The sequence below is a fragment of the Camellia sinensis genome, chromosome 3, assembly GCF_055761805.1.
Source record: "Camellia sinensis isolate YWXY chromosome 3, ASM5576180v1, whole genome shotgun sequence".
Taxonomy (NCBI): domain Eukaryota; kingdom Viridiplantae; phylum Streptophyta; class Magnoliopsida; order Ericales; family Theaceae; genus Camellia; species Camellia sinensis.
In genome coordinates, this window is record NC_138963.1 from 89,845,456 (window position 1) to 89,857,753 (window position 12,298).

At 36.9% G+C, this 12,298-nt stretch overlaps 1 protein-coding gene across 1 annotated transcript in view; it reads left to right on the forward strand.

The window, feature by feature from the left end:
• The first annotated feature begins 7,744 nt into the window (after positions 1-7,744).
• LOC114264036 (glycoprotein 3-alpha-L-fucosyltransferase A) overlaps positions 7,745-12,298 on the forward strand; it is a 69,237-nt gene continuing 64,683 nt past the window's right edge. The window contains 1 exon segment of the mRNA XM_082920343.1: positions 7,745-8,118. Within this exon segment, the coding sequence (XP_082776469.1) occupies positions 7,813-8,118 (306 nt within the window). The 5' untranslated portion in view covers positions 7,745-7,812.

Sequence of the window (12,298 nt, forward strand, 5' to 3'; positions counted from 1 at the left end):
AAAGATAAGACTCTTAGAGAGTTTATCCCAATCCTACTGGGAGTCCAAGATTAGCAGTAATCCTAAGTCCATTAAAATTAGGTTTCTATTGGGACTAGGATTGTGTTGGCTATAAAAGAGAGGCACCCCCATTGGTCTAAGGTACGCTTTTTATGCTCTGAATAGTGAATTGAGCGCTTTTTCTATCTTTGAGAGATAACTGACTTCATCATCGGAGTGCCCCTGGGTGGACGAACCACTGCCGGAATCTCTTCTTTTTGTTGCAGGTCATTCAGGCGCCATCTATTCCGCCAGTGCTCTCTAGTTGAATACTAAGTTGGCAGTGTGGTCATGATGCAATTTACACGATTTGAGAATAAAATTATAAATTAAATGATAGATTGGCAAATTAGCAAATAATCAAATCGCGGTTTGGACGGTTTGGGACGGATTTCTTAACCAATTATAATACTAATTTACATGATATTTTTCACATATAACACAAACTAATTTTACATAATATTTTTCATATATATAACTACTAATTTGTGCATAAAAAAAAATATTAATTTGTAACAAATTTTATATCTTAGATCTCTACTTTGATATTTCATTAGAAGTTAATATATATATATATATATATGTATGTATTAATTATAGCGGCGCGGAACGATTTCGAAAGTGAACTATAAATTTTAAAGTTTAATCTGTAGTTAGCAAATCGAACAATGCAAATTAGTGTAGATCGGTGTGCTTGGATGGAATTTTGCTCAGGGGTAATGCCACAGACCCATAATTTTATCTAAAAATGTGATTCACATTCAAGTCTCATTTGGGAAACAAGCTATTTTAAGCTTCGTTTGGCATAAAAGCTTGGACTAAAATAGTCACAAAAAGATAAAATAGGTTAAAAAGTCACAAAACATCACCTCCAAACCATAATCATTTCATTTTTTTCTTATAAAAGTTAAAAAAGCCAAAAATATCCCAAACGAGACTTTTTAAGCTCAAGCTAAAATAGTCAAAAATCCAAAAAGTCATCTCACATTCCAAACGAAGGCTTAGTAACTTTTTAACTTTTAACGAAAAAATATACAAAAAATAAAAAAAAATAATATGACAACTTATAATAACTTTTTAACATTTTAACTAAAATATATAAATGACAAACGAAAGCTCACCCTAACTATAAGTCTAACAATATTGGCACAGTACTTTTTCTTCTGCATAGCCCACCCCACTACCGACTGTACATCATAATCTTATAAGCAATACTTTTTGTCAACAATGATAAGCAAAGAAGAGTCTTCCAATGTCCACAAAACTCATGTTCAAAAAAAAAAAAAAAAAAAGGAAAAAATGTCCACAAAACTCCAGTCAAAATAAAAAGAAGGGCAAACTTCACTTTACCTCCCTATGGTTTAGGCCATGTGCGGATTACCCCCATAACTTTCGAATATCATCACATAACCCCCTTGTGGTTGATGGAGTAATGTGCACAGTTAACACCGTTAATGGTAGACATAAAAAGACCAATTTGCCCTTGTATATATATATATATATATAAGCTTGCTTACCATTTTCACTTCCAACAGTCGTGCATCTGAGAAGAGGAAAGTGAAGAGAACTAGAGTTGTTCGATTGAACGATTCAACAAATTAGGATTGTTTGATTCAACAAATTAGGGTTTAAATCGAACGAAATAGTGTATAGATTTGGGAAAGTAGGGCTTCAATTGTTTGATTGTCACTGATTTGGAGATTTACGAAGCAAACGAAGCCCAAAAGTTCACGAAAAATAAGTTGTAAGGTATTTTTTCAATCATTGCTTTTTATTTTGTATTTCATTTGATTCAATTTGCTGATATATATATACATATATATAATGTTAGTTGATATACTTTTTGTTGCTGTATACTGTGGTCCCGTATGTTTTGTATATTAGGGTTTGTGTGCCTCCCTTTTTCGTACGATTAGTGGTTAACTTTTTTTCATGGACACTGTGTTCGATGCAATTGTTCATATCCTGTTGCTATGGTGGTTTTTTATATATGAAGTTGTTCATATACAGTGGTCCCCTATGGTTGTTTGTTTATTTGTAGTGAATGATGTCAGTGTATTACTTTGTTTATTGTCATTATGTTTTGTGTGGGGTATTTTTGTTTCATTCTTCAATTAACTTTTAACTTTATGCCTAAAGAATAGGTTTTTTAATTCTATTACTATATGCTTGTCATATACTGTAGGCATTTGTATTGTATGACTTTATGCTTTTATATTCTATTTCTGTTTTGTGTGATCTGTTTGAGGATTAGGGATTATTTATTATTTTAGTTTGTGTTGGTTACATGCATGACTATATCTTTGTTTAGGGTTTACATGCATGACTATATCTTTATTTAGGGTTTAGGTTTGTGGGTTGTGGTCCCAAAATGTATTGATGAAAGTATTTTCTACTTTAGGAGTGAATGATGAAAATGTTAGACAAATTCATAACTGTTCAAATGCATCATGGGGGCCATTTTGTCTTTCATCCACATGTTGTTTATGAGGGTGGTAGGGTGAATGAAATAATTAGTTGTGACCTTGACAAAAAGTCCATGTTTGGGTTAAGAGACCTTTATTATGACCTGGTTGGTGGAAGATGAGCAAACATAGATATGTACTATACATGGCCTAGTCATAGTTTAGATGTTGGGTTGAAAACAATTTACAGTGATGCTGATGTAATGAAAATGCTTAAGGCTTATAAGGGTTTGGATTATGTAGTAGTTTATGTAGAGAAGAGTGTAGATCCTATTATGGTTTTGTCATCTAATGGTGAGTTGTTGTCAGATCCCAACGGTGCAGAACAGGGTGGTAATGCCGTAGGTGGTGGTGACATAGAACATGATGGTAATGTCATATGTGGTGGGGACACAAACATTATTGACATAAACTTGTCTGATATTGATATCATAGTTGATGACATTGGGAATGACTCAGATGATAGTGCAGAGGTAGCTGAGGGTGAGGATGTGGGTAAGGAATGTGAGGGTAATGAGAAATCAAGTCAGAATCAAGCTAGGGAGAGTCAAATAGGAAGGGAGCATGAGGGTAATGATACACAACATGAGGAGGGATTGCAGCATATTACTGACACTGAGTCTGTAGAAGGCAATGAGGCTGATGAGAGTGACAATGCATAGAGTGAGACTGAATTTTTGGCTGATGAAGAGAGAACTGATAGTGATGATTCTAAGGACTTGGACTATATAGTTAGTGAAGAATATAGCGATACTGAAACTTCTGAGTATAGTGCAGAGGAAATTGATGACTAAAGTTGGTTGTATGAAGACCTAGAGGGTCCAAATGATGACATTTTTTATGAAACCTCACACAAAAGAGCTGAAGGACCACCACCTAAAGTCAATCTAGCAGATGATGTTGGTTGGTATTCAGATGTTGATGATGATGGTGAATTGATTAGTCTGAAAGGGTCATCAGATGAGGTAGATGACGCTAGATACCCAGAATACAAAGAAGGGATAATGAAGGATCCTAAACTTGTAGTTGGAATGAAATTTCCCAGTCCCTAAGTTTTCAAAGAGTATTTGAGGGAGTTTAATGTGGTACATGGTTTTGATATAAGGTACATCAGAAATGAGAGTGCTAGGATCACTGGTGTTTGTAGGCATGGATGTACTTGGAGGATACGTGCCTCTCCATTTGGGGGAACCACAACCTTTCAGATCAAAACTCTAAAGGGTAAACACACATGTGAGAGGCATTATAGCAACAAACAAGCCAACTCTAAGTATTTGGAGAAGAAGTTTGTAGATGAGGTGAGAGATGACCCCTCTATTAACATAGCCTCTTTCAAGAAAAAAAAATTAGAAGAGAGATAATAGTGGATGCAAGTAGGTTTCAAATATATAGGGTAAAGAGAAAGGCAAGGGAGATAATTGCAGGGGATTTGGCAGAGCAATATCACAGGGTTAGGGATTATGCAACTATAGTTATTAGGAAAAATCCAACCTCACACATTTCAATAACAACTAATCCTGAAAAGACAGAGTCTACATTTGAAAGAATGTATTTCAGACTTGGTACACAGAAAGATGGATTTCTAGCAGGGTGTAGACCAATAATAGGACTAGATGGTTGTCATTTGAAAGGGATTTTTGGAGGGCAGTTACTCAGTGCTATTGGGAGAGATGGAAATGACAACATGTATCCTATTGCAGTGGCTTTGGTTGAGATAGAATGTAAAGCCTCTTGGTCTTGGTTTCTTGAGGAATTGATGAGTGATATTGGGAGTGTTGAGGAGATGGGGTGGACATTTATATCAGATAAACAGAAGGGGTTAGTTGAAACATTTGCAGAGTTATACCCTACTGCAGATCACAGAAACTGCCTGAGACATATGTATAGTAACTTCAAGACAAACTACAGTGGTTGTGTGTTGAAAAACCTGTTCTGGAAAGCTGCATCAACTGGAAATGTGCTTGAATTCAATTATTGGATAAAGAAGATTGAAGAAGCTGACCTTAAGACTGGAAATAGGAAGATAGTTGTGGAGTGATTGAGGGAGACTGACCCTGCTTTGTGGGCAATGTCACATTTTTTTCCAAGGAGCAAGTGTGATATCCTTGTGAACAGTTTTAGTGAATCATTCAATTCTTACATTCTAGAAGCTAGTGAGCTACCAATAATCTCAATGTTTGAATGGATTAGAAGGAAATTGATGCAAAGGATTCAAGTTAAAAAGGATGGAATGGCAAAATACAGTGGTGAGATTTGTCCCAATATTCATGACAAACTTGAGAAGTTGAAGGTGGAATCAAGGAACTGCTTTGCAACTTGGTGTGGACAATTGGAATTTGAGGTTGATCATTTTCAGATGAGGTACATAGTGGACCTAAGTACTAGGACATGCAGTTGCAAGAGATGGGATTTGTCTAGTTTGCTTTGGAGTCATGCCATCAGTGCCATTCAAATCAATTATGAGCAGCCAGAAGCCTATGCGCATGAGTATTACTGCGAGTCTAGGTACTTGGATACTTATGCATTCATAATACACCCAGTTCCAGACATGCATGAGTATGAGGAAAGTGGCCAGAAATTGAATCCACCACAAGCAAAGAAATTAGCAGGCAGACCAAAGAAGTTAAGAAACAAATAAGCAGATGAGCCAAGAAATCCACACAAGGCATCAAGGAAGAACATCAATGTGACTTGTGCTAAGTGTCTGCAGAAGGGGCACAATCAGAGGTCATGCAAGAACAAACTGCATCCTAAGTCCAAAATGGTGAAGGTTAGTGTATACTTATGCATTCATTTATTGTACACATGTTGTTATTTGTTTGTTGTATACTTATTTATTGTATACTTAATTTGTTTGTTGCAGTAGTGGGCAATCATCTCAACCTACATCAACTCCTACTCCTACTCCAACAACAAACATCCCATCAAATGAGGTAACCAACTTTTAATGTTGACTTGTAGCTTCAAGTAGGAAACTAACAGTAGTTTGCCCAATTTGTTCCTAATTGGAAATTTTTTTGCCTCAGATGTCCAGTAACACCCAAACTAGAAGAAAAGGCCAAACGACATCTCAGCCACCAATGCATACTGCTTCTATTGGACTGAAGAGGAGGAGTACTAGGTCATCCACTTAGGTAACTCACTTGTTTATATAACCAACTTTTTTATTTTGTAACTTTTTAGTTTGTTAATTGAAAATGTTGTTGCAACCCACAAAACTACCAACCCATGGTGGAAAGGCATCAAGTGGTCTTGGTAAAGGACCTAAAATCACAGTTGGTGGGAGGGGTACAAGACCAATTAATGCATTTGCATCTGCAGTCAATGTTGAAAGAACTAGAGTGAATGCTAATGTCAGAGGGCATGTTGTTTCAATAACTTCTGTACTAGAGACAATCAAAGCAAGGAGACTGGACAGAGAACTGGCAACTGCGTCAAAGTAGACTATAGGATTACCTGTTATTATTTATGTTTTTGTAATGAAACAATACCGTGGGATGTGTTGTGTTTGTATTTAAGCTAAGAAAGGATAGACACACACGTATTTAGAGTTATGGTTTTTGAGAATGGTTTTCCAATGCAGCATACCTCTATAAATGGATTGGTATTGAATAGCATTGTCAGCATACTTTTGTAAATGGATTGGTATTGAATAGCATTGTCAACCTCAGTTTTTTTTTGTCATTTTTGTTCCATTTCTTCAAGTGCATTGATTTGGAATGAGGCCTGTTGTTTTGCAAATCAACTTAGTAGGGTTACCATTGCTTCAAGTATACAACCAGTTTGTTTGTGTTGGAAATGTTGGTTATGTATTTTGCATTGGAATGCAGTAAAAAAAATTAAGAATTTGTTGATTTTTTTTTCCAATTAAACTCACCAGAGTTTGTGTTGGAATAATTTTCAATGCATTTTTATGTTGCAGTAAAAAAGAATATACAAAAATCACAAATTTCATAAACATAATTTTATTGCTTTCAAACATACATCAAGTACATAAAGCACCTTACAAATTCTTACAAATTCATTTCATACTGAACATTAACGTGGTGGAAACGAAACACACAAACAAAACCACCATAGATGTCTTCATCATCATGGTCAGTGCCTCCATCTTTATCTCCAACTTCATCAGTCTTCCATTAAACTGCACACCTTCCTTAACTCTTTGCTTCTCACCATCAATCTCATCTTTTCCATAGATGGGAGCATATTCAACTGGGTTGCATCAAGCCCAGAAATCACAACCCCCCAAATTTGTATTTTCACATAGTACAACCTACCTTTTGAAGGCTTCTTGGACTCCACGATTCTAATGGTTGATTTTCTCCCACAACGACATTTCTTGCTCATGAACCTCAACATTTGTCATTTTTCATCTCCAATGCTTGAACATGACATTTTTGCTGGGTAGACTAGCCTGCAACTCAACATACAAAGCAAGGAGGCAATATAAAAAGTAATATTCTTGGGTAAGCTTTTATGTTTAACCCTAGGGGCATTTTGATCTTTTCATTGTAAGGGACAGCTGGTTAGAATACACAAAAAAGCTAACAGTGCACATTACTCCATCAATCATGTGGTGATATTCAAAAATCATGAATAATTCGTACAAGGCATAAACTATAAGGGCAACTTTGGCCTAAAAAGAAATCTCCACCCTTTAAGCGGAGTCTAAAGAACTGAACATTACCCAAGGCTTTTTGAACCCGGATCTTCGGCCACCCTTCTCGGCCGCCCTTCCCTACAGCCCCCAAAACGACGTCATTTTAGGGGCAAATTTAAAAAAAAAAAAAAAAATGCAGAGGAAGAGGGAGGAAGGAGCAGAGGAAGAGGGAGGAAGGAGGAGGGAGGAGGAGGAGGAGGCTGCGAGCTCGGCGTCGCAGCTCGTCGCCTCGCCGCCCGCCGTCGCAGCCGCCCGACCGTCGCCCGCCGTCACTCGTCGCCTCGTCACAGCAGCTCCGACCGCCGTCGCAGCAGCTCCGCCTCCTCCTCCCCCTGTGATTATGGCCCCCTCCAGTCCTCCTCCTCCTCCTCCCTCCTCCTTCCTCCCTCTTCCTCTGCATTTTTTTTTTTTGAAAATTTGCCCCCAAAACGACATCGTTTTGGGGGCTGCAGGGAAGGGCGGCCGAGAAGGGCGGCCGAGGATCCAGGCCCAGGCTTTTTCACTTCCAAGACCCAAAAGAACGTTGAGTTGAGACGACCCATCGTATCATCACCCAACCCATGCGTGTACTTGATAATTAGGCGAATTTTCCTTCATTTTCTGGGGCTTTCTTCCTCTTTCTCCTCCAATTCTCAAGCGTCGTTGATGGGTGGTGCTTCATCCAGTAATACTAGCAGGAAGAGATGGTCCAATTTGATGCCACTGTTGGTAGTCCATGTTCTTGTAGCGGATATCGCTTTTCTGACTCAACTCGACTTGCCCAAGAACGCCGCCTTGTTAGCCGACAAGTTCTATCAGTTTACGCCCTCGTCCTCCTCTTCGTCGGCGGCGGCGGGTCTTGATCGGAGTTCCGATGGGGATAACTGCAAGGAGTGGTTGGAGAGACAAGACTTTGTGGAGTATTCTAGGGATTTTCAGAAGGAACCCATCTTGGTTAAGGGTGGTGACCGGGTTTGGTTTATTTCTAGTAACTATATATATATAGGGAAATTTCTATAATACAGGCCAAAAAAAATATTATATGCTCCAATTATGATCTTTTGTGTTTGTACGTGTTGGTTATGGTTTATTGTTATTGTGCCGATGATTATGACTTTATTTTGTGGCTTATCTGTGTTAGTTATGATTTATTGTTATTATGCTGATGATTATGGCTTATAGTGTGTTATTTTGGTAATGATGGAAGAAATGATTAGTTATGATGGATTGTGGCCTATTTGGTTATGACTAAAAGTGGTTTGATTATAACACAAAGTGTTGTATCAACACAGAAAATGCCATAACGTGCATATAGTACACTCATATTCATGTACATTGCTGTTTAAATTTTGCATAAAAAAATATTTTCTTTTTCATTAATTCTTCTCACACAAGTGGTTTTAGTCATTAATCCTGCTTCCATGGCTTTGTATTAGTTTTGGATTGGCAATTCTGTTTACTTGATCAACTAAGGGTGAGATAACTTAATCCATTATTCTCATATGGATTTTGTTAATGAGTTGAGTCGTAAGGCAGTTGTTTCAACATGTGCGTGTCATAAAAAGGTGTACAATTAGTTTCAGTTTTGTTAACCAATTAAGGCACTTGTTATAAGACCCTTCTTATATTCGCATTAAGATCCTCTAGAGTGATCTCCTACCGTGATGAAAGGATGCGAGATTTAAACTCACCAAAACGATCTTGGAGGCTGAGTGGGACACGTGTTGCGCATCCTTTCATCACTGTAGGAGATCACTCTAGGAAATCACTCTAGAGGATCTTAATGCGAATATAAGAAGGATCTTGTAACAAGTGCCTTAATTGGTTAACAAAACTAAAACTAAGTGTACACCTTTTTATGACACACACATGTTTAAACAACTGCCTTACAACTCAACTCATTAACAAAATCCATATGAGAATAATGGATTAAGTTATCTCAGTACTCCCTTAGTTGATCAAGTAACTAGAATTGCCAATCCAAAACTAATACAAAAAGAAAAAATAAAAAAAAATTCCTTGTTCTGGGTTTCTTTTCAAGTTGTTCCTGGGGAGAGTTAGAGAGAGAGAAAGCGAGAGAGGAGGGCTGAGAGAAGGAGAGAAGAGGAGGAGGACATCCCCGCCCCGCCCCTGACGCGTTGCCATCACCGCTGCCTCGCCGCCTCCGAGAATTTGTGGAAGTAGTGTTAGTAGCACCAGTGCTTCAGGGACAAGCACAACACACAAACTCTCAGATGAGATGAAGAAATTGTCTTTATTATTTACAGTTTAAATCTTTTTGCCTTCTTTGATTTGGTGGCCCATCTCATATTCTCTCAACCGCCCCCCCCCTTTTCTTTTTTTAATTATCAAGGTGATTTTTCATTCTGATATTGAGAGGAGAGAGTGTTCAACGGGTTTCAGCGGCAGGGTGGTAAGGCGGCAAACTCCTTCGTTGGTGGGTTTCTTGCTCGCCCCTCTTCTCTCTCCTCTTCTCTCTCCTCTTCTCTCTCTCACTTACAGTTACGTTTAAATCAAAGAAGGCAAAAAAAGGTTTAAACTGGAATTAGTTGAAAACCCAATTCAAAAAGTAGTACAAAATGAAAACCCAATTCAAAAAGCTGTACAAAATGAAAGCCCAAATCTTGATTTTGGTCGGAAAGTAATAAAAAAAAACAAATTGATGACCCAATCTGGGTGTGATTTCAATTTTTCAAATCCGGGTTTGATGTGAAACAAAATTGATGACCCAATTTGTTTTTGTTTGATTTGATACAAAAATAGAACATAGGGAAATTTGAATCTGTTGGATCTGTTGAAGTTTTTTGACTAATAGCTTCTTGGAGCTTCTTCTTCACCCCCTCATCTATCTCTCATTCTTTCTCTCACTCTCTCTCACCTTTGTTGTTGAATGACTGAAACAAAGGGAAATTTGAATTTTTTTTTTTAATTTACTCACCAAAACGTCGTTTTGGTGAGGTTTTAATCTTAACTCTTGGTTCTTCTAGTGAGACAGGTGTCACGCTTTGCTTAACTCACATCACCAGATCACTCCAAGGAGACACTCTAGAGGATCTTAACGCCTTATATTCAGAGAGTAGTAGTTTTACTGTACATGTGTATACATGTATTTAACATTGGTTTTTAGTGAATTTTTATTTTATTTTATTTTATTTTAATTTTTATTTTGGATTTTTTAGAATATAGAAAAGCTAATATGTTATGAGAATTGCTAAAAAAGTTACTTTTTTTGTTAGTGGCTTTTTTAGTGTGCGTGTGTATTTTGTTTTTTTGGTGGCTTTTTAAGAAAAAAATTATATGTTTGGGGATTGCTTTGACATTTTAAACTTTTTTAGTTGCTTTTTAAACTCTGTCTTAGCATGCTTTTGTTTTTTGGCTTATTTAGGTAAAAGCAACTTTTTTACTTGATTCTAAACAGGGATGTATGTGCTTTTTTAACCCCATGCATATCTCTGTGCATCAATGCTTTTGGTTTTGTGATTTCAAATTCTGTCGAGTCTGTGGAACATGTGTGGTTCAATACTTGAGCTTTGTTCAAGCTAGTGATTTTTGTTTAGGGTGTCCTAAATAAGTGTACTTTTTATCTTTTTGGACTAAAAAATTGAGGAAGAAAATATGGATGTTTGGGTTAACTTTTTGACTTTTTATAGAAAAATGTGTAATAAAAAATTGTAAAAATTGATTTGTAGGGAAAAATTAGGATTGGGAGTTGTATAGCCGTAATTGTTGACTTTTGGTGAATAGTGTTAATTTTTTAACTTTTTGAGTAACTTTTTGGCTTTTTAATTTTTTTGCAATATGCCAAACTTGGCGTTATAATATTGAGAAGTAGGACATTATAAAGTTTGGGATTGAAGGGTTCTATTGGCTTTTGGCCTCATTCTTGCTTTTTTCTTTGTTGGGTGTCTTAGTTAGCTGCATAGAATGGTAGTAATTTTGTAGGTCATAATCACGAATATTTGCTAATTCGCCATGATTTGTGAGACATTTCATGATCATAGATTTTTGCTAATTAGCCATGAGTTGTGAGACATTCACTACAAGAATTTACACATTTTGCGACCACTTTTACCGACCAAAAGAATTTTGGTCGCAAAAAAATGACATTTGGCGACCAAATATTAATTAGTCGCGATTGATCTTTATTTTTGGCGACCAAATATTATTGGTCGCTGAAGGTTATATTTTGGCGACCAAAAAATGAGTTGGTCGCAGAAAGTGGTATGCTTTTGCCGACCAACTACAAATTTGGTCGCGAAAGGTCACATTTTTTTTGGCGACCAAAATTTGGTCGCCAAAAACTTATTTTCAGCAACCAAAAAAAATTAGTCGCCAAATTAGTACTTTTAGCGACTAATATTTTAGTCGCTGTTGATTGAGATTTGGCGACTAAAAATATTTGTCGGCGAAGGTACTTTTTTTGCGACTAATATGATCTTTTTGTCGCCAAAAATTATTTTTTTCTTTGGCAACCAAAAATTTGGTTGCTAAAAACTTATTTTCAGCAACCAAAAAAATCAGTCGCCAAATTAATACATTTAGCGACTAATATTTTAGTCGCCGTTGATTGAGATTTGGCGACTAAAAAGATTTGTCGTCAAAGATACCTTTTCTGCGACTAATATTTTCGTCGCCAAATATTAATGAATTTTTTTTACTTTTGATCTTTGCCGACCAAAAATGTGGTCGGCAAAATACTTATTTTAGTGACCAAAAAACATTTTGTCGGCAATAAAATTAAACAATTTCAAAAACACAGATTCATTTTTTGGTGGGAATACACTTTTACATTACCGCCCAATTTATTTTCTATCAATATGTAGATAGACCCAAACAAGTTCAATCTCTTGCTCTCTCTGTCTGTCTGTCTCTCTCTCTCTCAGACTCACCATCGTTGATTCGCCGTTCACAGTCACCGTCGTTCACCCTCGATCTTCCACTGTCGCGCATCATTACAAATCAAAGTGCAACAATGGTAACCTCTCTCTCTCTCTATATCTCTATATCTCTATACATACAAATATGTGTAGCTAATTTCAAATTAGATTTAGGGTGAACGACGGGTGTTTCGAGGGAACTAGGGTTTTGTTCTTCGCTTCGTTGTTCTTCTTCCAAGGGGGCGGCATGGATTTCTCCAAGGTCGGAGAGAAGC